The 26,320-nt window shown below is 59.7% G+C and overlaps 1 protein-coding gene and 1 long non-coding RNA gene across 2 annotated transcripts; both read right to left on the bottom strand.

Annotated features, from left to right (window-relative positions):
- Window positions 1-25,636, bottom strand: RTN4R (reticulon 4 receptor). The gene is made up of 2 exons (XM_032310275.1): window positions 25,320-25,636; window positions 1-1,673 (listed from the first exon to the last, which is right to left on the bottom strand). Exons 1-2 carry the CDS (start codon window positions 25,339-25,341, stop codon window positions 274-276), a joined length of 1,422 nt encoding a protein of 473 aa, XP_032166166.1. The 5' UTR covers window positions 25,342-25,636; the 3' UTR covers window positions 1-273.
- Window positions 4,226-15,261, bottom strand: LOC116571850. The gene is made up of 3 exons (XR_004278016.1): window positions 15,250-15,261; window positions 10,260-10,261; window positions 4,226-8,149 (listed from the first exon to the last, which is right to left on the bottom strand). It is a non-coding gene; the product is annotated as an uncharacterized LOC116571850 (long non-coding RNA).
- Window positions 25,637-26,320: the final 684 nt, after the last annotated feature.

The raw sequence follows: 26,320 nt of genomic DNA, 5'->3' as shown, positions 1-26,320 counted from the left end.
TTAAGAAAAGATCTCTTTATTCCACGTCGTCCGATATTTTTACACAAGTAAAATAAAATGCATATCTCTATATACCGCGATCCGGGTGGGAGGTGGCGTTCTGGAACAAACGCTCCGCCCAACCCTGTAAACATGACGGGGTGCAGATGGGGTGGGCGGGCGGGACGCGTCCATCAGGGAGGGCCTGCTGCCTGGTGCTGGCTGGTGGCACCGAGGGGACCCCGTATGTACACACACCTGACTGTTGAGAAGGGCCTCCCACTCGGTGGCTGGTCAGCAGGGCCTGAGCACTGTCCACAGCACCAGCGCGAGGCCCAGCGGGGCCAGGCTGTGGGTGAGGCTGGGCAGGGCGCCCGAGCCCTCTGCGTCCCCGGCCCCGCCGCCCCCGCTGCCTGCCTGGCCCAGGCGGCACTGACTGCGGGTGCGGTTCTTGCGGGAACAGCCTGGCTTCCGGCGAGGGCCGGTGGTGGGGGGTCCAGGGGGCTCGGAGCCCTCAGGCCGCATCCTGCTCAGCGGGGGCTCGGCCGAGCCAGGCAGGGTCCCAAAGGGGGAGTCGTTGATGTGCCGCGGGCCAGAGCCGTTGCCCGGCGGGCTGTCCCCGGACGGCACCCGTCCCTTGAGTGCATTGCCGGCAGAGGCCGGGCTCCCAGCCTCAAACACCAAGGCCTTGTCTGCGGCATCGGGCTGGCAGCACTTGGGCAGCCCCAGAAGCTCTTCGTCAGCAGGCCTGCCAGTCCAGACGGGACGCGAGGGCCGGGCCACCATGGCGCAGCCCTCCAGGTCAGCGGCGGCCAGGCGCTTGAGGTCACGGCCGGCCAGGCGCAGGGGCAGGCTGCAGAGCAGCTCAGACGAGGAGCCACGGAACTGCTGCAGCCAGGCCCAGAGCGGGCGTGCCCGGCAGTCACACACCCAGGGGTTGTCATTAAGCCGCAGGTACTGCAGGCCGCGCAGGGGTGCCAGGGCCTCAGCTGGCAGTGCTGACAGGTTGTTAGCAAACAGGTAGAGCGTCATGAGGCGGCCGAGGTCACGGAAGGCATGCGGGTGCACGCGGGCCACGCGGTTCTGATGCAGAAGGAGGCGGTCGAGGCTGTGCAGGCCACGGAAGGCGCGCTCGGGCACACTGGGGATGCGGTTGCCGTGCAGGAAGAGGTGTGTGAGGTTGCCCAGGTCGCGGAAGGCGTCATCTGGCAGCGCCTGCAGCCCGTTGTCCTGCAGGTAGAGGTACTGCAGGGCAGCAAGGCCGCGGAACAGCCCGGGGCCGAGCTCCTGCAGGCCGCAGCGGTCCAGGTGCAGGGTGTGCAGGCGGCTCAGGCCGCGGAATGTGGTGGGGTCCACGGCACGCAGCTGCGCATTGTCGCTGAGGTCCAGCTGCTCGAGGAGGGCCAGGCCGCTGAAGGCAGCTGCGTCAATGCGGGCCAGCGCGTTTGAATGCAGCCACAGGATGGTGAGGTTGCGACAGGCACGGAAGCTGGCGGCGGGCACGTGAGCGATGCGGTTGCCATGCAGGAAGACGCGCTGGCTGGCGGCCGGGATGTCGGTGGGCACGGCCAGGAGGCCTTGCTGCGGACAGCTTGTTGTCACCTTGGGCTCATTGTAGCATACACAGGCCCCCGGGCACGGGGCTGCCACCCGCCACGCCTGTAGCCACAGCACCCAGGCCAGCAGCTGGCTCCCTGTGGGCAGAGGAGACAGCGGTTAATGGGCTGAGGGCCCCGTGAGGCTGGTGGGCATGCTGGAGCCAGGCTGGCCCCTGGGATCAGTCCTTGGGATGGTCTTGAGCAGGGCCCAGGACATGCTGTCAGCCCTGAAGACTCAGAGGCTGGGATCCTTGTTCCGCCTGCCACATGGAAACAACTTTGCTGAAACCTACCAGGGGGTTCCACACTCTGCACTGGGCATCCTCAAGGATGGTTGGATCACCAGCCACTCGAGGTTGGTTGGATCACCACCAAGGCCCACTGGAAGCCCTCCTGAGATGGACACTCAAGCCTGCAGACATCTTCTCAGTACACCAGGGAGCGCCGCGGGCCTGCCCACCATCCCTGTCAGCCCTGCCCCATTAGCCAGGCTGGGAGAGAAGCCCTTGGTAAACACAAAGGACCAGGTCAGCTGAGCTCACACAGGGCTGAGGCTCATGCCCAGGTCTGCCAGGCAGCCAGCTGCCGGGCTTCCAGCTGCTTCTGCAGCAGCTCCTCCTGAGGGCCCTCCCAGGCTGCAGGAAGGTCGGGGTGGGGGGGAGGGTGCACTGGGGCTCAGACTCTGTGCCCTGTGCAGGCCCCCTGCCCAGGTTCCCAGAGCCCCTAAGGCCCGAGGGCTGCCCGGATTCTGAGGAGACCTCACCATGGCACAAAGCTGTGCTTTAATGAAGAAACCGCAAGGGCCTCAGAGCCGCGAGCCACAACCCCTAGCAGCCCTCCTGTAGGGGGTCTGGGTCCCACCAGCACAGGACACGAAACTTACAGGCACCATGGGCTCCGGAGCAACTCTGCTCTTATAGGATCAGGAGCCTGGACGCCCAAGGGCAGGGGCAAGGGAGCCAGGCAGGTGCAGCCCTGCCCGCCCCATAAGCCCCCTCCAGGCAGGCTGCTCCCTCCTCCACACATCCTGACTTGGCATGGAACTCCTCCTGCAGCCTCCTCCCTTCGGCCTCATTCTCTGCTTGATCTCCTCCCTGGGTGAGGAGCTTACTCCTTCCCACCAATCGATGCCTGCACAGTTCCTCCTATCCATCCCCCCTCCCTGCCCCACCACCATCTCGAGGCCAGACCCACACAGGGCCTCACCAAAGACCTACACTCTTGGGGCACTGCATCCACCCTGGTCTCCCCCACTGGGGCCACACAGCCAAATACGAAGCTCACTGCCTCTCATCCCACCATTACAGCCCCCCTCTTCCAATGTCGAAGGTTCTTTCCTCCTTCAGGAGCAAGCCTATTAAAACGTGAATCCCCCTGGGAGGGTTATGGCTTATCAGCTAACACCTTCGTTGACAGATAACACCTGCATTGACAGCTAACACCTTTCTTGGCAGTTAGCGCAGAGCAGGATTCCGCACACAGGAGGCCGGCTGAGGGCTGGGGCTGGAGACGGGTGGGAGGAAGGACGGGACCACGGACCAGCTTCCCCCTCCCAGACCTGTGAACTTGGGGCCCCCCATTCATGCTGGGGCCCTCGCCACACTGGATCCTATCTGGGCCGGCACAGATGCATGCCCCAGGCCCAGAGCCATAGCAAGGCCAGCATGTTTCATGATCATAAACAGTCTGCCCTCCTGGGCTTTGGTCCCCAGGATATAGGCACCCACTTCCTGGGACTCATCTGTCCCTTGTGTTCCGTCAGCCTCCCCAATGGGGCTGTTTGTTAACTGCCCGGTAAGGATTGGAGGGGGGGTCCAGAGAGGCAAGCCTGGTATAGAACTCCCCATACCCAGGACACCCCTCGCCAGGCTGGCCATGCCCAGGAGGCTGTGAGGGCCCCTCAGCCTCCTGTGCTACTTAAACTGCTGACATCCTCTGCAGGCTCTCTCCTGATGGGGCTTCTCAGGGAAGTCGGGCCTGATTATGCCAGCCCTTACCCCAGCGTCTCACCTGTCACTACGCTCTGAAAACAGCACTTCCTGTCCCCGAGGACTCACGGAAGAGGAAGACGTGGGATGGGGTGGGATGGGGGCTCCGGGTACTCACCAGGCTGGGCTCTGGACTTCACCACCACGGATGGGCCACGTCACCAACCGTGCTACATCACAGGCATGCCAATGTCATCAGCCGCACCCGGCCACCCCAACTGGGCCACACCACCCAGCAGGCTATGTGGGCAGCCACCCGTCGTAACCATGTTTGCCACCATCTGAGCTGGTTCTCCCCGCTGCCAGGCAGGCCTGAAGCCATGGTCTGGGAGCTGGGCTGGTGTCAGGTTCAGCTGACTTCCCCAGAACCAGCTGCTCCTCCAGCCTCCAGCCCTCCCCTGCCCAGGCCCCCAGCAGGCTGTAAGCCACGTGCTTGGGGTACACCCACTCCAGGAATGGCCCAAGCGAGGCTCCAGGGCTGAGCTATGCCATGGGGATAAGTGGCAGAGCAGCAGTGTGGCTTGGCCCTGCTGGGAATCTGGCGTCAGGCATGGCTCCATTCCTGCTGAGCTGACCGCTTTTCGGAAGCCAACTTCTGAGGGTCGGTCCCTCTGCACGGCTGTGCTGTCAGTGCAGCGGCCAGTGGTGGGCTTGCTCCTTGCTGCAGCCTCGGTAATTGGCTCCAGTCTGGCCCCCCTTGGGGCCTGCCTGCTGGTCTCCATGGCAACCCCTCCGCTGAGCAAGCAGAGGGGGCATCTTTTTATGAGATAATCAAACTCAACTTTGCGGCCTGTGTTCCTACTCACGGCAGGGGCCCTAGGGACACAGGAGGCCCTGCCAGGTTTCGGGATGGTGATCCCTGACCCCACCCCAGGGGCTGGACCCAGTCACTCATCTAACCCCCTCCGAACCCTAAAAAGTGCCCCTGCCATCTGGTCTCCCGATCCTGTCCCCTAACCTGTCCTCCTAGCCCATCCCCTCAGTCCCACCTCCCACTTGTACCCAGCCTCACTGGGCTCCTGCTCTCAGAGAGCATTCAATACCAGCTCGCCTCCAAGCACATGACAAGAAAACAGCCCTGCCCCAGCCCTGGTTCACTCACAGCAAAGGCACACTCCCGCACCAGGCCGCCTGGCCCCCTGAGCCTCGCACAGACTGGAGCCGGTCCTTTTCCTGACTTCCCTGGGGCTGACTCGGGCCTCCTCTTTTCCTTAGTCCTCACCTCAGAATGGCCCTGTCAGGTTAGGGGGCTTCTCCAGTGCCCTACCCATGGGTTCATGGGAGGGACTTCTCCCTTAGCTCAGTTCTGCCACAGGAGCAGTGCTGATGGCACAAAGGCCACCACTGGGGAAGGACTGGCCATTTCTGCCTGGGAGGCTGTGGGGGGGGGAGGCAGTGACTGGCTTCTGCTCAGGGCCTCTCCCACTAGGGCAGCTGGACAAAGCAGGAATGACCACTAACGAGGCCATGTGGCCTAAATCCCATCAGGTCTGGGTGTGGTCCCAAAGAGCACCTGCATTGCTGCCCCTGCGCCAGGGCAGCAAAGGGCCCAGGTTCTCCTTCATGGGCACTGCAGGGTGTGGGGGGAAGGAAGGGGAGGAGTAGGGAGAGGAGCCAGGAGGGGCGGGAGACTTCTGGGGACTCACCAGCAGCCGCAGGAGCCAGTGGGCGGGCGGACAGGCAGCTGCTGAGGTCAGCAGCTTGGGAGCGGAGATTGCCAGAGGCTATAGGTGCAGGGGAGGTCTCTGCTTCCTTGCCTTTACTTCTCTCGGGGGTCTCCTAGCCTGGGCTGGGGTGTGCGGCTCCCCCCAGGTCCTCGGGGACCCTTCTGTTGCCGCCTGCCGCCCCCACCCCATGAGGTCATAGATACAGCACAGGACTGGCCACCTTGTTTGCTCAGTGCCCTTGGTTCTCCTTGTGGCAATAGGGTGGCAGAAACACCCTATTCCAGGGGGCCACATGAGATTCTACCAGTTGGCATAGAAGGCATGAGTCAGAGCTGCCTAAGAATCCATTTTCTTTATAATATCACAAGCCCATTTTACAGATTAGGAGACTGAGGTAGAGAGCAGTTAAGCCCCGGATTGCTCCAACCTGGAGATGGTCCAGGAGGAAGGATGGGCAAAAGAAGGGGCCACATCCAGCCAAGCCAGGGATGGAGCCCAGGCTGCGAGGGTGTAGGCAGGCACCAGGGGTACATAGCTCCCTCCTGGGCCATCTGTGGCTGGGAAGGGACATCTCCAGGGAGGCTCTGAGTGGCTGCTTGCCGCCCCCCTCACTCCCAGAAGACCGGGGTGAGTAAGCTGAGAGAGGGGAGGTTACACAGCTGGGGCACAACCAGGACACTGGTCAGCTCAGGACCCTCTCGAGCACCAAGAACGTCCCCAGAAGGGTCACGTCACAGACCGCAGTTACACGGCAGAACAAGAGGCCACAGCTCAGCACACCAAGGCCAGAAATAGCTCTGGGAGGGGGTGGGGGGCTGGTGGCATTGACACATCTTAGAGGGGTCAGGGCACCCCAGCAGTGCTGTACTCTCTCTTTCCTGTCCCGTGCCTGCTCCCCAGCCCTGCCAGCCCTCCACCAGTGATGGGCTCACCCCCCACCGTCCATTGGTCCCCTCCTCAGTCTTCACTTCTCGCTCACATTCACCTCCCAACTTCTAGACCATGTGCATGCCCTTGGCGTTTCCCTGCCCCCTTCCTTGGCTCCGGGGGGCGGGGGGAGGAGAGGGGCAGCCCACTCGTGAAAGGGCCTGCCTCTCCCAGGGGTATGGCTGCCAGCCCCCACTGCCGGTCATGCCCCTCAAGGCCCCACTCCTTATTGATCTTCTCGGGGCAGTAGCTGCAGGGGCAGGCCAGCTCGATAACAGGCAAGGTCACCTGTCAGGGAAGGAGGGCACTGGACCCAGGGCTGAGCAGTTCCAGCACGCCAAGCTGCATGCAGTGGGGAAACTGAGGCCCAGCGTAGGCCAAGCGAGCAGGAGCAGCCTCCTGAATGCACCCAGCGCCCAGGTGGATGGAGGGCCGACAGAGGTCTACTGAATCCACCTAGGAGGCTATTTTGTTTTCCTATCTTACGGGGGGTGAAAATGAGGTTTGGTAGGGGAAAGCACTTGCTCACAGAACCGGGACTAATAGGATTCCCAGCCCCATGGTGTCTAATCACTAAAAGGGCTTGCGTGGCAGTAGGGAGTTGAAGCTCCCCCTCCCCACCTTTCCATTACCCCCACCTCCGAACACAAGCTACGTTCCCCCTTAAAATTTCCAGCTGACACAGCACCTGGGAGCGCCCTGGGTCCCTTTCAAAGGCAAGAAACCAAGGCCAGGGGAGGGGCCGGTCCACCTGAGAGCTTGAGGTCCTGGGTGCACAGCTTGCATTAAGGGTATGTCCCCGAGGGGATCCCACACGATAGGGGCCCCATTGGACGCTGTCAGCTTGAGACCAGTCCCCGGCTTATAATGCTGACCATAGGGAGTCACCCTGCTGCATGGCACGTGCCACAATGGGAATTTAAGGGACCATGGAATCCCGCCCTGGCTCCAGACATCAGGGGGACACCAGGGAGGGGCACCAGAGCCCACTGCCAAGGTGAGCATCCAGGCAGATCCTCCGATGGGTGGGATCCTGGGCCCTGTAATCATGCCTTAGGAATCCATCCTTGGTCAAGGCTGGCCTGCTGGAACTGAGGGCTCTGGGAGCTCATCCTGTCTATATTTCCATCTGAAGCCCACCTCCCTTGGCCCCTGCCCCAGGGAGCCCCACACCGGAGGCTGATGATGTCGGCCTCTGGAGGCTCTGTTTACCTGAAAACCCACCCAGCATGCAGAACCCCCTCCCCCCACTGAAGGGATTCAGACAGCAACCTCTCCCTCGCAGGTGGGCATCCCCTACCCCCTCCATCGAGACCACCAACAAACACCCATTGTCCAATTACCTGGAGAATCTGTTTCCACAACATCTCATCAGTTGGCCTCTCAGCTCATTCAATCTGGTGGCCAGCGTGGGCTCGAGTCCCGGAGGATGTGAATGAGGTATCAGCCGGGGGCCAATATGGCCCTGGTCTGCCCCGGCAGGGGGCGCAGTTCAGGAATGGGGCTCTCCCAGGGTTGGGGCCTGGGACCCGCCCTGCCACGTACCTGCCACCATGCCCATCTGCCCTCCCTGACCCCTTCCCCCTGCCAGCTCTCACCCAGAACTGGGCGCCCAGCCCCACCCCAATACACCCCACCTCCTCCCAGGACCCTGCATCTATCTGATACCTTCCCAAAGTTTACCGTCCCTGTGAGGCCCAGATAGGGGAGAGGGGACTGATAGAGCCTCCAACAGGCAGACACAGTGCAGGAGTGCACTCTTGGGTACACTTGTCAGAATGCACACCAGGGGTGTGTACAAGAGTAACACCCACCGCGGGCACACGCTATGGGAACACACACTCGGGGTGCACGCTACAGGAACACACAACAGGCGTACACTTCTGGGCCTTCGGCTGCCAGGGCCTGGGTGGGTCAGGGCACAGTGGGTGAGTTGGCCATATAGCAGAGAGCTGCTGTGATGAGGCCAGAGTGGGACTAGACCGGAGGGCTAGGAGGCTCAGGAGCCCTGGGCATTTGTCAAACATCACGGGCAAGGCAGGCCGGTGGCCTCTGTATGACTGGGGTTCATTCTTCTACGAGGTGACAAGTGCAGGTCTCGGGAGGCGTGCAGCCCCTCGCCTCCTGGGATCCACCAGTTCCGCCCCTTGGCTGTCTGTCTCTGATCAGCCCTAGTCCCGTTTGGGGGGGGTGGCGCGCGGAGCTGGATTGCCGCCTACCTGAACTGTCCCAGGACAGCTGAGCTCTTGCAAACACTCTGAACAGGGCAGTCAGGCCTCGGGAAGGGAGGTAAAGAATCAAGGGTGCTTAGGGGCTTTGTAACTGAACTGGGGTGGTGAGGTCGGGGGCAGCACCTGCTGAGGCCATGGAGAGGCCCAGTGGGGGCTGGCGAGGACCTCTGGACAGAGACAAGTGGGAAGGGCCACAGGGTCTGGCCCTTTCCAGGGGACAAGTGTTTCCAGAGGCAGTGACGAGATGCTCCCATTTGGGTCACCACTGGCCAGGGCACTGTGTCCAGGTGACCAGAGTGAAGCCCCTGTCTGAGCCAGTGGGTCCTCATGCCTCCTCTTCCATCAGCATCTGGCAAACCAGCCTACCAGCCACCACCTATCTTTGTAAATAACAGGTTATTAGCATACAGCCACACCTGGGTGCTTACTGTGCTGCTCTAGCGTCCCCACAGCTTAGTGGAGTAGTCCCCACACGTGGTGTGGCCCACAGAGCTGGCATTGTTCGGGATCTGGCCCTTTAGAGAGACAGTCTGCCAATCTGGCTTGTGATTGGAGTACGCAGAGTACCTGATGCCTGTGGGTACTGCCACTCTCACCCTCATAGTGGTCCTACAGAGGTCACTTGAAACCCTGCCCCCCCGCCCACCTAACGAAAAGTAAACCAAAGGTCAGAGAAGGCCACTGTCTTGCTGAGAGCACATTGCTGGGATGGACAGAGTCCCTCTCACGGGGCTGGAGGGAAGGTGAGCCCCAAATGGTGTGTAGGTCAAAAGAAACACAATGATTTTGCTAAAGAGGCCTTTGAGGGACTGGTGATCAAACACGCGTTAAAGAGGACGCTTACAACACTCTCGGACAAAGCCGGCTGTAGAGGAGGATGTCCTCAGGGTCTGGGGTAGTGGGGGGAGGAGGCACTGATCCACATGGCATCTGCTTGTGCTGCAGGAAGACAATCTTGGGAGGTGATCTTGGAGTCTCTGGGCTACAACCCCCTCCATGCCAATCCCTGTGCCCTCCTCTAGGGGCTCTGTGGCCAGGTCACATGGAGGCCAGCCCGCTGGCCCACTACCATCAGCCTGTCCACTTGGGCTGGGAGGAGGGGACATGGCAGGTCAGGTTTGAGGCACTTCCCAGGATGACAAGGTCCAGGCCTCAGCTGACAGAATCTTCCCATCTGAGAACAAAGAAAAAGTACAGGTGGGATGAGTCTGTCAAGAAAAGGAGAGAGGCACAGAGTGTAGGGGCCTTCTTGCAAGCAGGCTTCCCAGACCATTCTGTGGACCTCTGGCCAGAATCTTGAATGGAAAGTCGGTCATGGAGGTCTATGATCTTTTTTTTTTTTTTTTTTTTAAAGATTTTATTTATTTCAGAGAGAATGAGAGAGAGAGCGAGTGTGAAAGAAGGGAGAGGGTCAGAGGAGAAGCAGACTCCCCACTGAGCAGGGAGCTGGATGCAGGACTTGATCCTGGGACTCCAGGATCATGACCTGAGCCGAAGGCTGTCACCCAACCAACTGAGCCACCCAGATGCCCGGCGGTCCATGATCCTTGTCACCAATAACACTATCATCGTCACCACACTAGTCATGGGCCAGTCCCTCAGACCGCAGGCAGTTCAGAAGCAGCCTGGGACCAACCTGAGGCCAGGATGGAGTGCAGCCAGCCTCGCACAAGGGTGGGGAGCCCCAGAAGTAGGTGAGCAGCGGGCCAGTGTGAGGTGGGCACCAGACATCCCTGAGGAGGGTTGTGGCCCAAGGATGCCCATTCCAGCTTCAGTGCCTTGGCCAAGTCAGTCCACACAGGGCCTGTACCAGGTGAGAGGGAGGGAGAGGGGAGAGATAGAGCCCTTGGCTTCCCTGTCTCCCAGGACTGCTCAAGGCATAGACTCCCTGAGGTCTCATGACATCCCACAGCACAGAAAGGGGATGACCATTGACCCCACTTCCAGACAAGGGCACTGAAGCCTAGTGAGGTGAGGTGATCATGTGTACCAGCTGAAGCCAGGGGACAGGATCTCAGAACCCCTGAGAGGCCAGCTGCTGAGCACATCCCCACGCTCTGAGCAACCTGGCCCCCACGCCCCTCATTCTCAGTCCAAGCCTGTTGTTCCCTGAGCTAGTGGGCTCTGGGGTCTGGTAGTCCCAGGCTCAGAATGAGGGCTCTGTACCCCTTTGGGCAGTGGATGTGGAAGCGGCTGGCCAGCTCTGGGTCTGTCTCAACACCGTGAGATCTGGGGAGGACAACAGGCTAGCAACAGCCTTTCCGGGACCCTGAGATGCCTCCAGCTCTGTGGCTGGTGTCCTGCCTCCCCAGAGGACCTTCGGTCAAGTCCCATCTCAGGTGAGGAACCCACGGTGGTGAGGCCTATAGCTCAGAGGTGGCATCCCAGAGACATCGTGATTGGTAGCCTGGCCAGAGGGTCCTGCTTTGTCCAGGAGAGGTGGCATCCAAGTAGGAGGAAGGTATGGGTTGTGGGCCCAGCAGCGAGGCTGTACACTGTAAGCTTGCCTAGAGCCACCATCCCATCCCCAGCTTCAGGCTCAGCCTCAATGGAGTGAGGAGGCTCCCAGACAGGCCTGTGCAGCCCAACTTGAGTCATGAGAGAACCCTGCCTTGCTCAGCGTGGCCTCAAGTTCTTGCTGCTTCTCAAGGAACACTGGTGGTTCCTTGAGATTTTCTTCCTTGGTGGTTTTCCTCCTTGCCCACCCACCACCTGTGTTACAGACACGTGGTCATCCCCCTTCCTCAAGAGCCGAGATGATGATGATGAAGTACGTGTTAAGAAGGGCAAGGACCACGGAAATGGGGCTGCTCCCCTGGAGAAACATCCAGAGAAAGGGTCTCCACTGTGGGCTTCTGGGGGTGCTCAGGGTAGCCCCTGCCTGATCACCCCAAACCTGTCAGTTTATAAGCCCTGCTCTTAGCAGTGCTTCCCTAGAACACACGACCAGAAAACGAGGCACCTGGAAAAAACTTGAAGGCAGACAAGAGGGAAAACAACTGTAGAGGAAGCAGAGACAGCACGGGGAATAGGTAAAAGTCAGGGGAAAAATCTAATCAATGTCTTCTCAGGGATAGAAGGAGATTTAAAACAAGAACAGGGTGCTATGAACAAGGAGCCCTGAGAAAACAAGAAGAGTAACTGGAAGTTAAAAATAGAATTACTAAAATTACTAAAAAAAAAAAAAAAAAAAGAAATCAATAGAAGAGTTGGAAAACAAGGTCAAGGAAGTCTTCCAGAAAGGAAAACAGAAAGAGAAAGAAAGAAAAAAATTGACGAGATTCAGAAGACAAATATAGGTCAAATATCTGAGAAAACAGAGAAAATAGAGGAGAAAAAAGTTATCAAAGAAATAATACCAGAAAATCTCCCAAAGCTGAAGACCCAGCCCTCCACTGGGCAAGTGTCTAGCATAACAGATGACATTCACAATGTGATTTCAGTCCCCCAGGGGTCAAAAGAAGTCCGAAGCTCCCAAGGGAAAAGCAATGTGGCATAAGACCTCTCTACAGAACACTGGATGCCAAGAAGATAACAAAATGGCAATGGTTTCAAAATTCTGAGGGACTTTCTTTTCTTCTTTCTTTCTTTTCTTTTCTTTTTTTTTTTTTTTTAAAGATTTTATTTATTTATTTGACAGAGAAAGACACAGCAAGAGAGGGAACACAAGCAGAGGGAAAGTGAGAAGCAGGCTTCCTGCCAAGTAGGGAACCCAATGTGGGACTTGATCCCAGGACCTTGGGATCATGACCTGAGCCAAAGGCAGATGCTTAACGACTGAACCTCCCAGATGCCCTGGGACATTATTTTCAACATGGAATAGGTTTGCTAATATATGAGGACTCACAGAATGATTCTTCACAGTGAATTTCTTAGAGAGTTAGTTGGGGATGTGCTTCAGCTAGAGCTAGGATATAAACCCAGAAAGAGGAAAATGTGGGGCCCAGGAAACATTGGGTGATAATGGCAGTCCTGGGCAGTTATGAGTAAACCACAGCATGCCTGGTCCATGTGGGGACAGCAAGACAGCAAGGCCTGGGGTCAGACCTCCCTGGAGTTAAATGAGACAACCAGTAGAACACCTGAGGTGGAAAGAGAAGGCACATGAGGGTAGTAGATGGGACATGGGAGAAAAGACAAAGTCAACTGTAAACTCCAGGGAAACCAAAGGCCATACAAGAGCAGAACGGTCACCAAAGTACCCCCTGCTCCTCCAACCTGTGGTGGGGTGGTGAAGCGCATTTATGTGACTTCGGTTGGAAAACACTAGGACTGATGGTGGTGAGACAACCCCACTGGGAAGTATGCTAGGGAAGAGGGAGCTGGGGTAGGAGCCATGGAACTATGAAGGCAACCACTTGGAAAAACAGGGAACAGAGCAACAGTGGCTGCCTTCAAGGAGGAACGGGGGCTGGGGCAGAGCAAGCCAATTCTCAGACTAGCCCTAAAGGACTGGGTGCAGGTTTTAACTTTGAGCAAGATATGGTTGACCATTTTATCTTTTCAAAATGACTGCATATTTGGTGCTGAAATCTCAGAAATAGAAATAAAAAAGAGAAAATAAAGTGTATCCCCCATCTCCTAAGTACACTTGATGGGACAGCTTCTGGCCTAAATATTCAGCTGAGTGCTCAGGCCTCCCACATCTGGACAAAGGCCCACCCCATCTCCTTCTCATCTCTGCCCTGTTCACAGACATGAGACCCCACCCCCCACCTCAGACTGAGGGCCCCCCAAGAGCAGGGAGCCCAGCAGATAAACCTGGCAGGGGGCTGTGTGCACATGGGGCCTCAGGAGTGGGAGTCTGTGGCCTCGGGGAGGGCTTGCCCTGACCTTGGCTGAGCGCAAACAGGCTTTCCTCAGCTTCAAGAGCCCCAGTTGCATTTCTGCCACCGAACCCGCGGCACACAGGCACACAGGCAGGGGCGACGTGAATAAGTAATTGCTCTTTTATTAACGAGTGATAAATTATTCCTATATGATTGTGTGTGATAACTCTTCCTTATTTGAAATCAATTTGGGATGGAAATTGTTGGCGGCTTCTCACCAGTGAGGGTGGGAGGACCAGGCGCCGCCGCCTCCTGGAAAAGCAGGTCAGTGTATTTCGGCTACTTCCTGAGGCTGATGCGCCAGGAGCTGGCGTGTGGAAGGGGGTTGGCTGCCTGGGGGGCGGGGGCTAGGTAGGGCGGCCTTATTCCCCAGCACCTGCCCCTGAGACCTGGGAGGGGTCTGGGCAGGTGCTCCAGCATGGCCTCTCCCCACCTCCAATACCTGCCGGAGGCTCCCAAGAGGCCCAGCCTACCCCACTTGACGCCAAAGAAGGGTCAGGCTGGGGGAGGAGCCCCTGAAAGCCCAAGCCCTGCCCCCATCCTCACTCCCTCCTCCCCCAGCTCAACGCTCCCTCCCAGGCCAGGCTGCAGGAAACCAGGCTGTGCCCACCTCTCCGCGCTCCTGTTTCTCCCCAGCTGCCTCCCTGCCACCCCCAGTGCGGCAGTTACAGGTCTGAGAGGCTGGGACACCTCCTAAGCTCCGCCATGTTGCCCAGCTCAGCCCAGACACCAGACACCAGGGACCTTGACTCTCAGGTCTGGCTTGGTCAGCGGTGAACTGGAGAGCTTGGGTCTGAAAACCTGACAAATCCCCAGGGCTAGAGGCATTTGGTGGACTCAGGGTCCCTGATACCACCCCCCACCTCCGTGCACTGCCGGGGCGCACCCATTTCACCATGCACCCAGCTTAGCAGGTGCTTGCTTCCTTCTGTCGAGCCCCTCAATGAGCTGTGCTCTGGGCTGTGGGCTCCACAGGGACAGGAGCCACAGCTGGTGACCAGCACACACCATAAATGTTTGTCACACAGGAGTGTAAGAAATGTCCACCACTACAGACAGGAAAGTTGCAGACTCTGTGAGGCTTGGGGACAGCGTTCCCCAAGGATGTGTTTGGAGAGTCCCCAGGAGAGTCTATGGGGTACCCACGTCCCCATGGGGGCAGGGCAATAGCACCTGGAAGCCAATGCCAATTTCACCTGTATTACAGAAAGGTTTTTGTCTCCCCCAGATTCCTATGTTGAAGCCCAAACCCCCAGTGTGATGGCATTTGGAAAAGGGGCTTTGAGAGAAGGGAACCCCGAGGAGGTCATGTGGGTGGGGTCCCCATGATAGAATGAGGGCCCTTATAAGAAGAGATACTGGAGGACTTGTTTTCACTATCTCTGCATGGGGACATGGCGAGAAGGTGGCCATCTGCAAGCCAGGAAGAAAGTTCTCACCAGAACTGGACCGCGCTGGCTCCCCGATCTCAGACTGCCCGCCTCCAGAACTGTGAGCAAATAAATTTCTGTTGTTTAAGCCACCCAGTCTGCGGTATTTTGTTATGACAGCCTGAGCTGACTAATACAACTTCTTTCTTACATCTCTGATATGTCTTCCCAGATTTTTTCCAACACACACGAACCGGTAAAATCAGGAACATTTTCAGTTTGGTTTGTTTGGTCTCCTGTGCCAACGCTGGATGGGGCAGCCCTGCCCTGAGAAGGGTGAGTGAGGAAGTCCTCTGTTAGTGGGAGCCCCCTTGCAAGACCTCCCTATGCCACGGGGTCCCTGCCGACCACAGCTGGCCCTGTGGGATGGCTGGAGAAGGTCAGGGCTTTGGTGCCCACTCTGCCTCCCTGGGGACTCAGGTAGGTCTTCCAACCTCTTGGGCTCTGTTCCATCATCTGGAGAATGGGGATAATCTCACAGGGAATGGAGAGACCACGCAGCCCACACAGGGCTGGTGCACAGCGGGTACACTGGAAATGCCTGGCTCACCTGTGGGATCATCTCAGGAGTGCTGCATGTCACCCCCGGCAGGGAGCCACCGTCCCCACCTGACAGAAGGGAGCTCAAGTCACAGCTAGAAAGGGCATGCTCGGTTGTGCCTTTGCTCAGACAGTCCCCCTTTCCAGAATGCCTGCCCTATTCCCAACACATTCCTCTAGAAGGGCTCTTCTCCTCAGAGTCCCATCATGCCAGCCCTTGGAGGCCTTCCCAACATGTTCTCCTCTGGCACCACAATCACATTCAGTCCTGTCCCCAATGCTGGACTCGACTCTGATGGGGCCACTAAAGGGAGCAGGTAAATAAGCAGAGTGAGCCCTAGAGACTGGCCAGGGTCACCGCTCATGGGTTCTCACTAAGGGTTACATGGCGGGGTTGGGGGGGGGAAGCATCAGCTAGGCCTGAGGGTTCTCAAGTGAGTGACATGCCAAGCCAGTCTTGACCCCACCTGGGCCTCGGGGAAATGTGGGGATAGTGCACTTAGCGGTGCTGGTGTTGGCCACCTGGCAGGGCCTGAGGGGGAAGGTCTTCAGCCCCTCACTCCCTAATTGCCACCACCTGCTCTAGGAACATACTGCAACCCCCCATCTGCCGGGGTCCCCTTGTCTCTGATGAGGAGGGTCATGCCTCTCTCAGGCTTCCTGTGATCTGGAGTGGAGAAAGAGTCAGCCACGGCACTGGGAAGGGCTCTACGGGGACCCTGACGTGCATGTGCACACACACACACACGCACACACAGCCACCACCCACCCTGGGCCACCCTGGGGACTGGGCCGTGGCTCCAGCAGCAGGTAAAGAATGGAGTCCATTAGGGCCACCATCTGTCTCAGCCGTGATGGGTCCTCTCGGTGACATCCAGGAGGTATGTAGATGGAATATCTTTATGGGGAGAGTTTTTCTTTTGCCAATTTTCGAACAGGAAGCCAGACACTTGTCACACCTGTCCCCGTGTCAGCCTCTGCCTGACATAAATTGGGGCTGAGGCAGGGAGATGAAAGACAGCCTGGACACGACCGGTGTGCAGTGGCCACGTGTCATACGGCCGGGAGCACAGAGAGCGGGGGCTGGCCTCCCACTGGGGCTGGGCGGGGGAGGGGCAGGCCACTGTCCACTCCACCCTGTCTTTCCAGCCTTAGATCCCCCCAAAACCCCCCTCTCGGCTCCCCTCTTGGCCCCCACAAGCTCCTCACCTAACTCCCATCTCCTCCTCTCCCTGCCAAACAGTCCTGGCCCAGCTCAGCAGTCCCAGCCACCCGGCCTGGAGTCCGCTGTCCCAGAGTTTCCTGTCTTCTGCTCCCCGTAGGAGCTCCCCCAACCTAGACCAATAGCTCTAATGTCTCTTTAAGACCCAGGGCCAGTGTGACCTCAGGGCGGAGGCCTAGCCTTCAGAGTCCTCACTGCACCCCCACTAGTACTTCTTTCTCCTGGGACCCTCATGGACTTTGGGGTATCTTCCTGGGACCTGAGGGGCCTTGGGGGGCAGAATGCATCGCAAGAATCTAGGGGTCCCTGCTGCCTAACACAGGGCTGGCCTGAAACTAAAGGCTAGAAAACACTTCACCAAGAGAATGGAAAGACAAGTGACCCTCTGGGACCTGCCCAGGACCAGCCCCCACTCCCAGGGTACATCTTTTTTTTTTTAAAGATTTTATTTATTTATTTGACAGACAGAGATCACAAGTAGGCAGAGAGGCAGGCAGAGAGAGAGGGGAGGAAGCAGGCTCCCTGCTGAGCAGAGAGCCCGATGCGGGACTCGATCCCAGGACCCTGAGATCATGACCCGAGCCGAAGGCAGAGGCTTTAACCCACTGAGCCACCCAGGTGCCCCTCCCAGGGTACATCTTGGTACCTGGCTAATCCCCTGGAGGGTGGGGAGGGCTCTGCCCAGGGGATGCTGGGGGACCAGTTGCCAGGCCATACTCCAGAACCACACCCCAGGGTCCCCCTTAGCTCCTCCATCATCCCTGTCACCCATGCCATGGGCTAAACAGTGCTCACCGCCAGGGAGAGAGTGACAGTCCTGCATCTTCCTCAGATGGCCCTGGGGGTCTTGGCCTCAGCCCCCAAGGAAACCTAAGAGCCCAATTCCCAAGAGGCTCATAGGCCACTGCCTCACACAGCCTCATTCCTTGGGAGGCCCCATGGATCCTGGGGGTGAGGGCTGGGCAGGGCTGTGACTAGGCAGCACTGTGCTCTCTAAGGACAAGGAGGGGGCTGAATATGTCCTGGGAGACCACGGAGGCCTCGAGCAGGGCGGCTGAGGGAAGTGGACAGTAGAGAGCTGCAAGAAGCATGGGGCCGGGCTCTGGGAAGGGTGAGGGCAGGGCGGAGCATCAGGGCCACTCCCAGTTCCTGGCTGGGGTGTGCTGTGGTGGCAGGTGAAGGCCTGTGGAAGCAGGTGGGAGAGCTGGGTGTGAGCATCCAGTGGGGCCCACGGCCCCCCCAAGACTGCGAAGATGTGCCCAGCCCATTCTGGTGGCTGGCTAGGACTAGCCTTTCTCTGTAATTCTGCTTCCAGCTACATTGCTGGGGATGGAAGGTGCTTTCAGGATGGTAGCCAAACCTAGGGGGGGCAGATGGCCCAACGTCTGGCTGCCTGCACTCCACCCCGCCCAAAGACCACACGACACCCCTTCCATCATAACACAAAGCTGCTGCAAGGTGAGCTGTAGGGGCAGAAGTCTCCACATTGTGAAGGCAGAGGGACCTTGAATTTCCTTCTGAGTCGGTATGGGGTGACCAGGACCAGTGCCCACCTGCCCCAGGGTGGGACTTGGAGACTACTCACCTTCTGGGGGTCCCAGATGCCCCTCCAGACTCCCCTGCCACTGGCCCTGCCTGGACTTTTGCACATCCCATCCCCAGCCCACCACCAAGTGAGGAATGGCGTCCCAACCCTATTCCTCACTTGGCTCCCCATGGCATGAATGGATAAGTCACAGACTCCCCTTGGGACAGGCAGCAAAGACCCTCATGGCAGGAGGACTGATGGGGGGAGTGGCAGGCCCAGACAGGGGTTCCTCCTCTGTGCTCCCACGGCTCAACTGAGTCTTCTGCTCCAGGAATCACAGTTGCCAACACATGCTTCTTTACCCTGCTGCCCATGCTCCACCATATACTACCCCCCTCAGGGAAGAACAGCTGTAAGACTTGATAACATCCTGTTATCCCCCCTGGAATGTGGGGACCCCATGACCCACTGAGGGCCCTGGATGTCCCATCACCAACCTCCATCTCCATAGGAAGTTCTAGCCTAGGGCAGCGGGTCCCACCTGAATGGGACCATCAAGCTCCCATAAGGGGCTGGGCCTTGTGGGCTGCATTCAACACTGATTCCCCCTTCAGAGTTTCCTGTGTGACAGAAAGACTCAGAAGGTGACTGACATACCCAGGTGCTCAGCTGGCTCTGGGCTAAAGCCAGGAGGGTCCCAAGGCCAGACACTGCCTGCCCAGGCTTTACCTGGAGGGCTTCCCCCATCAGATGGCATCTCTGTCTCTCTTTAGAGCTATGCCTTTGGTCATCTGAATTCTGGAGAGGGGCTGCCTTCTTGCAGCCACCTGGGACAGCTGGCCTGCCCCTGACGACCAGCAGCCGTCCCCGGGGGCCAGGACTGCCAGCTCCTGCGTCACCTGGGAGCTCACTTCCTGTGTCCCAGTGCCAGGCCTCAGCTGGACTCAGGGCTGTGGAGACGGGAAGGCAGGCACAGGTGTGCATGGCAGGTGCTAGACCAGGGAGCTGGAGGCCTCCTCTCGTGGGGGTGGAAGAGGAGGTTCCCAAAGGAGACTCCTTGGCCCAGGCCCTGAAAATAATGGGGGCTCCTCCCGGGGTAAGACATGGGAGAGTTTAAGCAGGAGGGGGCCTGGCTGGCAGGCAACATGTTTTGGGAAAGCATCTCAGAACCTGAAGGGAGGACAAGATGGCAGGCAGGCAGCTGTGGGCGTCTGTGACCATGGACCTGGGCGGGGACCGGTCCGCAGCAGGCCCTCACTGAGGCATAAAAGGGGATGGATTTCCCTGGAACACAACCTGATCCTGGACGGGCCTTTGGAGATGGGAGGCAGCCAGGACCCTGGGCCTTGGTGGGTAGATATTGGGACTGGAGGGGCAGGGGGTACAGGGGTGATTAGCACCAGACCGACTGGATCTGTGATTCCACTGGAGTCCAGCTACACATGCAGGGAAAATATATGTGGAACTGCTGGGTGGGGGACAGCCTAGGGGCCCGAGACCCCTGCTCAGCTTCATGGGCCTGGCATACAGCAGGAAGGCAGTAAATGCTTGCTAAGCAATCACTGGGACCTGAGGGCCACAGCAGAACTCAGTGACAGGCCAAGCGGGGCCTCAGAACTGGCCTTGGTGTGTGGGTGGGGAGGCAAGAGAGTCTGGGGGGCTCTGGATTCCCGGCTGGTCTTGTGCCCCCCATCACCACCTCACCTTCCATGTTGACTCACTGTCCCTTGCTCTTTACACAGCACCTACTGTGTGCTTGGGGCTGCGACACGATACCAGGAGCCAGCCACCTAGCCCCCATCTCTCTCCCCCAGAGTCCAGCACCCTACACACCTCAGGCTCAAGCGTTTTCCCACCCACGAAGGCACTGAGCCAGAAGCACCACCTCTGGTCAACAGCCGTGGATTATGGATGAAGCCTCTGGTGACCAGGAAAGGGCGGGTGCTGCCCAAGGTCACACAGCGAGCCGGCGCTGCACAGGCTAATGCAATGCCTGCCCAGACTTGGGATGGGGAGACTTCTGGCAGGTCTCTGAGCCCGCCCCATCTGGGCCCTGGCAGGAGGTGAATAAAGGCAACATCTCAACAAGGTCACAATAGTTGGGACAGATGGAGGACACGGCGCTGGGACGAGGCAAGAGAGGGGCAATCCGAGAAGGCTCCCTGGAGGAGGTGAGGGGCCCAGAACCCTGCCTTGGCCTGAGCCCCTCGGCACTCCACCCCCTTCCTCGATGGGCCCTTCACTAGCTTCAGCCTCAGTCTGACATTTCCCGTGACATTTGCTGCAAAGAAATAGAGTCATAAACCCAAAGGTTAAATTTGCACATTGCCTCACACTGCCAGGAGAAGTGTGGTCCCTCCACCCACCAGGTGCTGTGGCTGCAGGGTTTGTGTAGGATGGCCCGCCCATCCCTGGATCCCTTACTGGGGGCCCGAAGGTCTCCCTCCCAGGCCCTCTGAGAAATCTCAGCCACTGTTACCCAAAACAGTTTCTGGGCACACCAGTGCCCGAAGTGTGTCGCATAGGGGTGTCTTTCAGAGGCCCTACCCCATCTGTTTGCAAACCCGAGGCCCCCAGACACCCTGCGGTAAAGGAGATCTGCCCGTGCCACCCAACCCAGCCAGTCCCAAATTTGCTTGACTGCGAAACCCTTGCTCAGTCGCCACCAACATTCTGTAGAACTTCAATTATGCGGAGTGTGACCTGTGATGGTCGGTTGGGAATGCCTAGGTGCTGACCAGAGAGCAGAGGAGCACACCAAGGGAGCTGGGTGGGCTGCTTGAACAAAGCTGGGTCAGCTCCTGACAACCCAGACTCTCTGCTCGGGCTCCCCACATCACTGCTGGCCCAGCTCCATGTGCCTGGGCCCCGACAGGGCTCATAGTCTGCCCAGCCCACCTGAGCCAACCCAAGCCCCTGGCCTTTGCCCAGATAGCACCTTCCATGGCCCCTCCAGAAGGTCTGCCCATAGTCCGGCCTTTCAGCTGTACCTCCTAGGCCTGGCTGCCCAGTCTTTGGGCGGGGGTCGGGTGGGGGGGAGTCAAGCCTGTAGGATGGTGCCGCATGGCCCCTCCTCCACCCTCTGAGCAGAGCAAGGCAGCGGGCCCACGTGGAGACAGGACCATCAGGATGCTGCAGGGTGAAGGCAGAGGTGTGTGAAGGGGGCAGACGAGAGGCAGCCAGAAATCCAGATGCACAAAGGCCATCCCCAGAGTCAGAATCCTGATCAAAGCCCAGAAGCAGATTTTACGACTTGCAGAGCCCACCCATGAAATGTTGGGAGGGGGTGGGGATCAGGGCCTGCCGCCTTTGCAGTGGGGACGGGGTGCCTGTGGCCAGGCCTGCAGTGAGGACAGCGGGGACATGGGCTGAGAGCCCCTCCCCGGGGGGCCGGCCACCAGACCATGGATAACTTGAGAAGCTGAGGCAAGTTCAGATAAATAAATGATGGCGAATCCTCAGGAAGGGATTCCACATACACCAGTAAACCCATGATTGCACAAGAATAGTTCCCGATGTGCAAAGTGTTTAAAATACAGCGACAAAAGAAGAAACTGCAGCACACAACACCCGGCCGGGCCCACACGCTCCGGTGACGGTTCGCGGAGAAGCAGGGTGTGTGGACAGCGTGCCCACCCTCTGGCTGGGCTTCTATTTTTGGCTCTGGGACCACCTGTCCTTTAAAGCATTTGATCCTATGAACTCAGGAGGGCAAGGATCACATCCCTGTATTTGCCTGGCTCCAAACAGAGTCTGACAGGCTAGGGACAAATGAACGAGTAAATGAACGGATGTCTAGACGTCTGGAATGGGGCAGCTGGGTCACAGGGTTGGGGGACACCAAGGGGTGTTTTCGAGGGGTTACCTTGAGAGGGGAAGTGGGGGGCTGAGGGGCCAGTGCTCCAGTACGACTGAAGGGATGGGGTAGGGGGGTATGGGCAGCCAGGCCAGCTCCTATGGACCTTAAGGCCCAAGCCCTGGGTAGCCACCAAGGGACAGGCAGCCCTCCCTGGGACAGGCACAGTCAGAGGTCAGGGTCCACCAGGCTGAGGGCGGGGTGGCAAGAACTCGTTAGGCAGGCACAGCCAAGAGCCCATGGAGGAGCCCCAGCAGGGCCCAGGGGCAGGAGTGTCACACTCATACACGCTCCCCTCACACTCCCTTTCACTCATTCAAAGCCATTCACTTATTCATTGTGGAACTCCTTTCCTGGTGCTCCTGTTCTCCTAACCCCTTTCCGGCTGCACAGACTGAGGCTCTGTGGAGACTCTCTGGCCACAGGCCCAGGAGAGCAGGAAATGCAGCCCCGGGGGATGGGTTCCTTCTGCCTCCACCAGCCGGGACCCTCCCGGTGCTGCACCAGCTGCCACGGGCATCCGTGCCACAAAGCAGTGGATTTAGGTCTGGGGCAGGGAGCAAGGAGGGGCTGGAGCCAAGAGGCAGCACTGGCCACCGGGAGCACCGTGAGCCCGAGTCCCCTGGCCTGGGAGCAGCAGATGGAGAGGGAGCTTGGAGTCCAGAGAGCATGGGGGAACCAGGGCCGCACGAGGCTAGCCCCCAGTGGTCTGTCACTCACAATGAGTAAAGGCAAACCTGGGTCTCGGGCCAGCCCTCAGGTTCCTCAGACAGCAAGACTCCCTCTTCTGCCTTCCAGAGCCCTAGCATATCCTGAGGTGGGGCTCTTCTACAGACACTCCCATAAGCCCTCTTGCTTCCTGAGACGCACTGGGCCCTCTCCCCCACCTTTCATCTGAGACTACAGGGAGAGGGCCAGTCCCAACTGCAGGACACCCAGCTGGCTGTTAATCCTCACATAGAGAAACTGAGGCTCAGATGTTCTGCAGGCTTCCTGCTGGTGAGGGGCAGAGCCGCTTGGGAAGCACGCGGCTGGCCACCCCCCACCTTTTGCAGTGCTCTCACTTCCTGCACCCCAACTGCCCGTCACACCTTTCAACTCCCCTATGACCTCTATGTGCCTTTGTTTCCCCATCTGCAAAGAGGTGGAAAAGAGGTCCGGCTGGCAGTGCAAGAGTTCTGGGAGGACTTCCATTTGTGGGAGTCACTGCCTGGGGTGGTGGGTGTGGGGGGTGGGGTGGGTGGGTGACGTTTTGGGTATTTTGAAGTTAAAAACACTGGCATCAGAACCCTGATTCCTGGCCCGTGTCACGGGTGAGAAGGCTGAGGCACACGGAGGTGAACTGTCATACCCAAGGTCATACAACCAACGGGTGGCTGCACCAGGACCCAAATCCAGGAAGTTCTGTGATCCCTGCCCTCTGCCAGGTGGTTGTGTGCTGACCACCACCTGGCTCAGTCCGTCCCCTGGAGCTTGCTTCTCTCTCACCTTGTTTGGCTTAGAAGAGAGGAGCGGCCAGCCCCTTAGCCTACCTGGCCATGGGGCCCAACCTCTGGCCCACCCCTCTGTTTCACCCCCACACATTCTAGAAGGATGACCCACTTGTCTCCATTCTCTAGACAAGGACACAGATGGGGACCAGTCAGGATGGCCCCACCTCTCTAAGACCCTGGCCCAATGTCCTCCTCACTGCAGTGAGAGTGGGTCACCCACACCCTTACTCAGTACCCCACACAGCACCTGAGCCCCATACAACACCTGAGGCAGGTGACCTAACACAGAATCCCTTACTGATAAGGCTCCTACCACGGAGAGACTGAGCCCGGAGGGCAGGGCCTTCCTGAGGTCACCCTGGGTCAACCTCAGGGTGAACATACACCTGCTCCCCTTGGGCTTAGTGGCAGTGACTACAGAGCATGGAAGAAGGGTCTGGTCTCTTTGTCACTGTGTTGACCTCCAGGTTTGAAATGGGCCTTCCCTGCCCAGGTGAGTCCCTGCCCCCATCAGCCTCCATTGCCAGCCCAGGGGGCAGGGGAAGAGGGGCTGGGAGCCCTTTGGCCTCACAACTTGGGCTGGGTGCCCTGAATTATCTCCCTGGCACACACCCCTAGTGCCGCTGCTAAGGATTTGGGTAAAACCTGCTCACAGTCTGTCTGGGTGTACGAGGGCACCCACACTGGAGGCAAAGACCCACACAGGGATGTGACCACAGGCACATACGGGCATGCGTGCAGAGACACACACGTGCAGAAGCATAGACACACACACACACACACACACACACACACACAAAGACCCAAGGGGCTGTGGAGGGGAGACTCCCAGGACACGGGCAGAAGGCAGACAGAGGGGGCCATGCTCCCGTAGCCGGATTCTCACCCCTCCATCTGTGAGCTTTGGCTGCCCAGAGCCTCCCCCTCAACACATGTGCATGTAGGCAAGGAAGCGGGTCCGCTAAGGGGCCCCAGCATGTGCCAAGTGTGGGGACCACAGCAGGCATGCTATGTGCACGCATGTGTGGCTGTGGGCGTGCAGGCGGGGGCGAGGACATGGATGTGCGTCCACAGCACGCGCACGCGCATGTGTGTGTGTGTGCACACTGGGGCAGCCTGGCATGCATGTGCACACGCGGTGTACAAGTGTGCAGCCCTTGTAGACACGTGCACGTGCAAGGAAACGTGTGTGCCGCCTGCGGCACGGTGGACATCAGCAGGGCGGTCTGGGTGGGCACCAAAGGAGCACTCTCCAGGCAGGGCATGCCCAAGTTCCCACCCAGGAGGTCCCCCCCTCGACCCCCCTCGCCCAGACCCCTGTTTCAGGGCCTCGCAGCAGGGAGCGGAAGGCGTCCCATGAGGGCTGCCAGGGAGGGGATGCTGCAAGCCCCATCACTTCTGGAGCCTCTTATCTGAGCACCCCCTCTCCCGGGGTCCTCAGGCTGCGGGTGGAGGCTGCTAAGGCGGCCTCTTCTCCACCTAGCCAGCCCCCTGGGGGGGCAGCTCTGGGTCAGCTCCGCCCCCCACGCCCTCTACGGTCGCCAACGCCCCCACTCATCCTGCTGCGGCCTGACCCCAGAAAAAACCAGAGGTCCTGAGCGGAGTCCTCCGGGCAAGGGTGGAAGCGACCCGATACCCCCACCCCTGCTTGGTACCCACGTTTCTGCAACCCTGCTCATTAACCCCTTCGAGGCCGGGACGCTCCGACGCTGGACCCCGCCCTTCTAGCCGGCAGACCCCACCCCTGCCCCGGTCGGGCGTCCGGGGCCACTCGGCCCCGCCATCCCTGGCCCCGCCGCCGCGGCCAACTTTCCCGGGAAGCGGCAACTTTTCCTGCTGCCGCGGGCTCCGCCCTCCCGGGGCCAGGGCGCTCGCGGCCCCAGCCCGGCGCGGCACTGCGGTGGCCCTCACGGCCGCCGGGTGACCCTTATGCCTGCCTCGGAAGCCCCGGCCTGGCCCTGCGGCTCTGGGAGGTGCCGTCTCCACCGTCCCCACCCCGCCGGCCCGGCTCGGGTGCGGAACGGCACTCACCTCCGGCGGACGCCCTCTTCATCTTAGGGGTCGGGCGGGGCGCGACGGGGACCGAAAGTCGCTTCGGGGCCGGCGCCCGTCTCCCCGCGGCCGGGTCCGCATCCAGGCGCCGCCGCTCCGGCCCGGCCCCGGCCCGGCCGCGGGACGAGGCTGGACGCGCTCCGCTCCCCGGGTCGGCTGGGCTGGCGGGGCCGCGGGCGCGGAGGGCGAGGGCGGCGGCGGCGGCGCGGACTGGCGGGGCGCTCGCGGCGCGGGCCGGGAGCGGATGAATGTTTTATGGGATCATGTGGTTTGACGCGCGAGGAATCCGCCCGGTCCCCCCCGCCGGCCGGGCCGGGGCGGGGCGGGGGCGGGGCGGGGCGGGGCCTCGAGGCGGGCGGGGCGCTCACCTGGGCGCGGGCCGGGCGGGGTGCGTTAAGGGGTGCGGGGCGGGGAACCGGGGAGGGAGTGTGGGCGGCGCGGGGTCCCGGGGCGCGGAGGCCGGGCAGCAGGAGGCGTTCAGCCCGCCCGGTGCACCGGCGCCGCGCGGCCCCAGACAAAGGCGGCGCATTTCTGAAGAGGCGGCGGCCCCTGCAGGCGGCCGCGGGGATGGCGGCGCCAGCGGTAGCCGGCTGGGGGCGCTGGCCCGAGGGCGTGGGCCCGAGGGCGTGGCGGCCCGTGTGGGGATCCCCGATAGGTCCAGCCACCGGTAATGACTTTGTCCCGAGGCTTAGGGATCGGGGCACGCCTCTGCCTGGCGCACTCGCTTCCTCGCTTCACTAAATTCTGGAGCCTCCCCGCCCAAAGGCAGAACAACCTTTTGCTGGAGTAGGATTGCTCCATTTTTCAGATAGAACACTGAGACTCTAAGCTCAACAGACTTCTGAAGCCCCCAACAGACGTCTTTGTAGCCCTCTCTGCACCAACCCAAGGAGGGGACGCAGTCACAGTCCTGACCTTACTCACAGGTGCACACCAACTGTTCCCTTCTTTGGAGTGGGGAAGTCCAGGAGATTCCTGTC

This window comes from Mustela erminea, chromosome 13 (assembly GCF_009829155.1).
Source record: "Mustela erminea isolate mMusErm1 chromosome 13, mMusErm1.Pri, whole genome shotgun sequence".
Taxonomy (NCBI): domain Eukaryota; kingdom Metazoa; phylum Chordata; class Mammalia; order Carnivora; family Mustelidae; genus Mustela; species Mustela erminea.
This window is presented reverse-complemented; position numbering and strand designations above follow the sequence as displayed.

Excerpts from the sequence above, each read along its gene's own strand:
- RTN4R (XM_032310275.1), bottom strand. The coding sequence starts at position 25,341 with ATGAAGAGGGCGTCCGCCGGAG. Across the intron at positions 1,674-25,319 it reads GAAGAGGGCGTCCGCCGGAG|GGAGCCAGCTGCTGGCCTGG; the intron begins GTGAGTGCCGTT and ends CTCTGCCCACAG.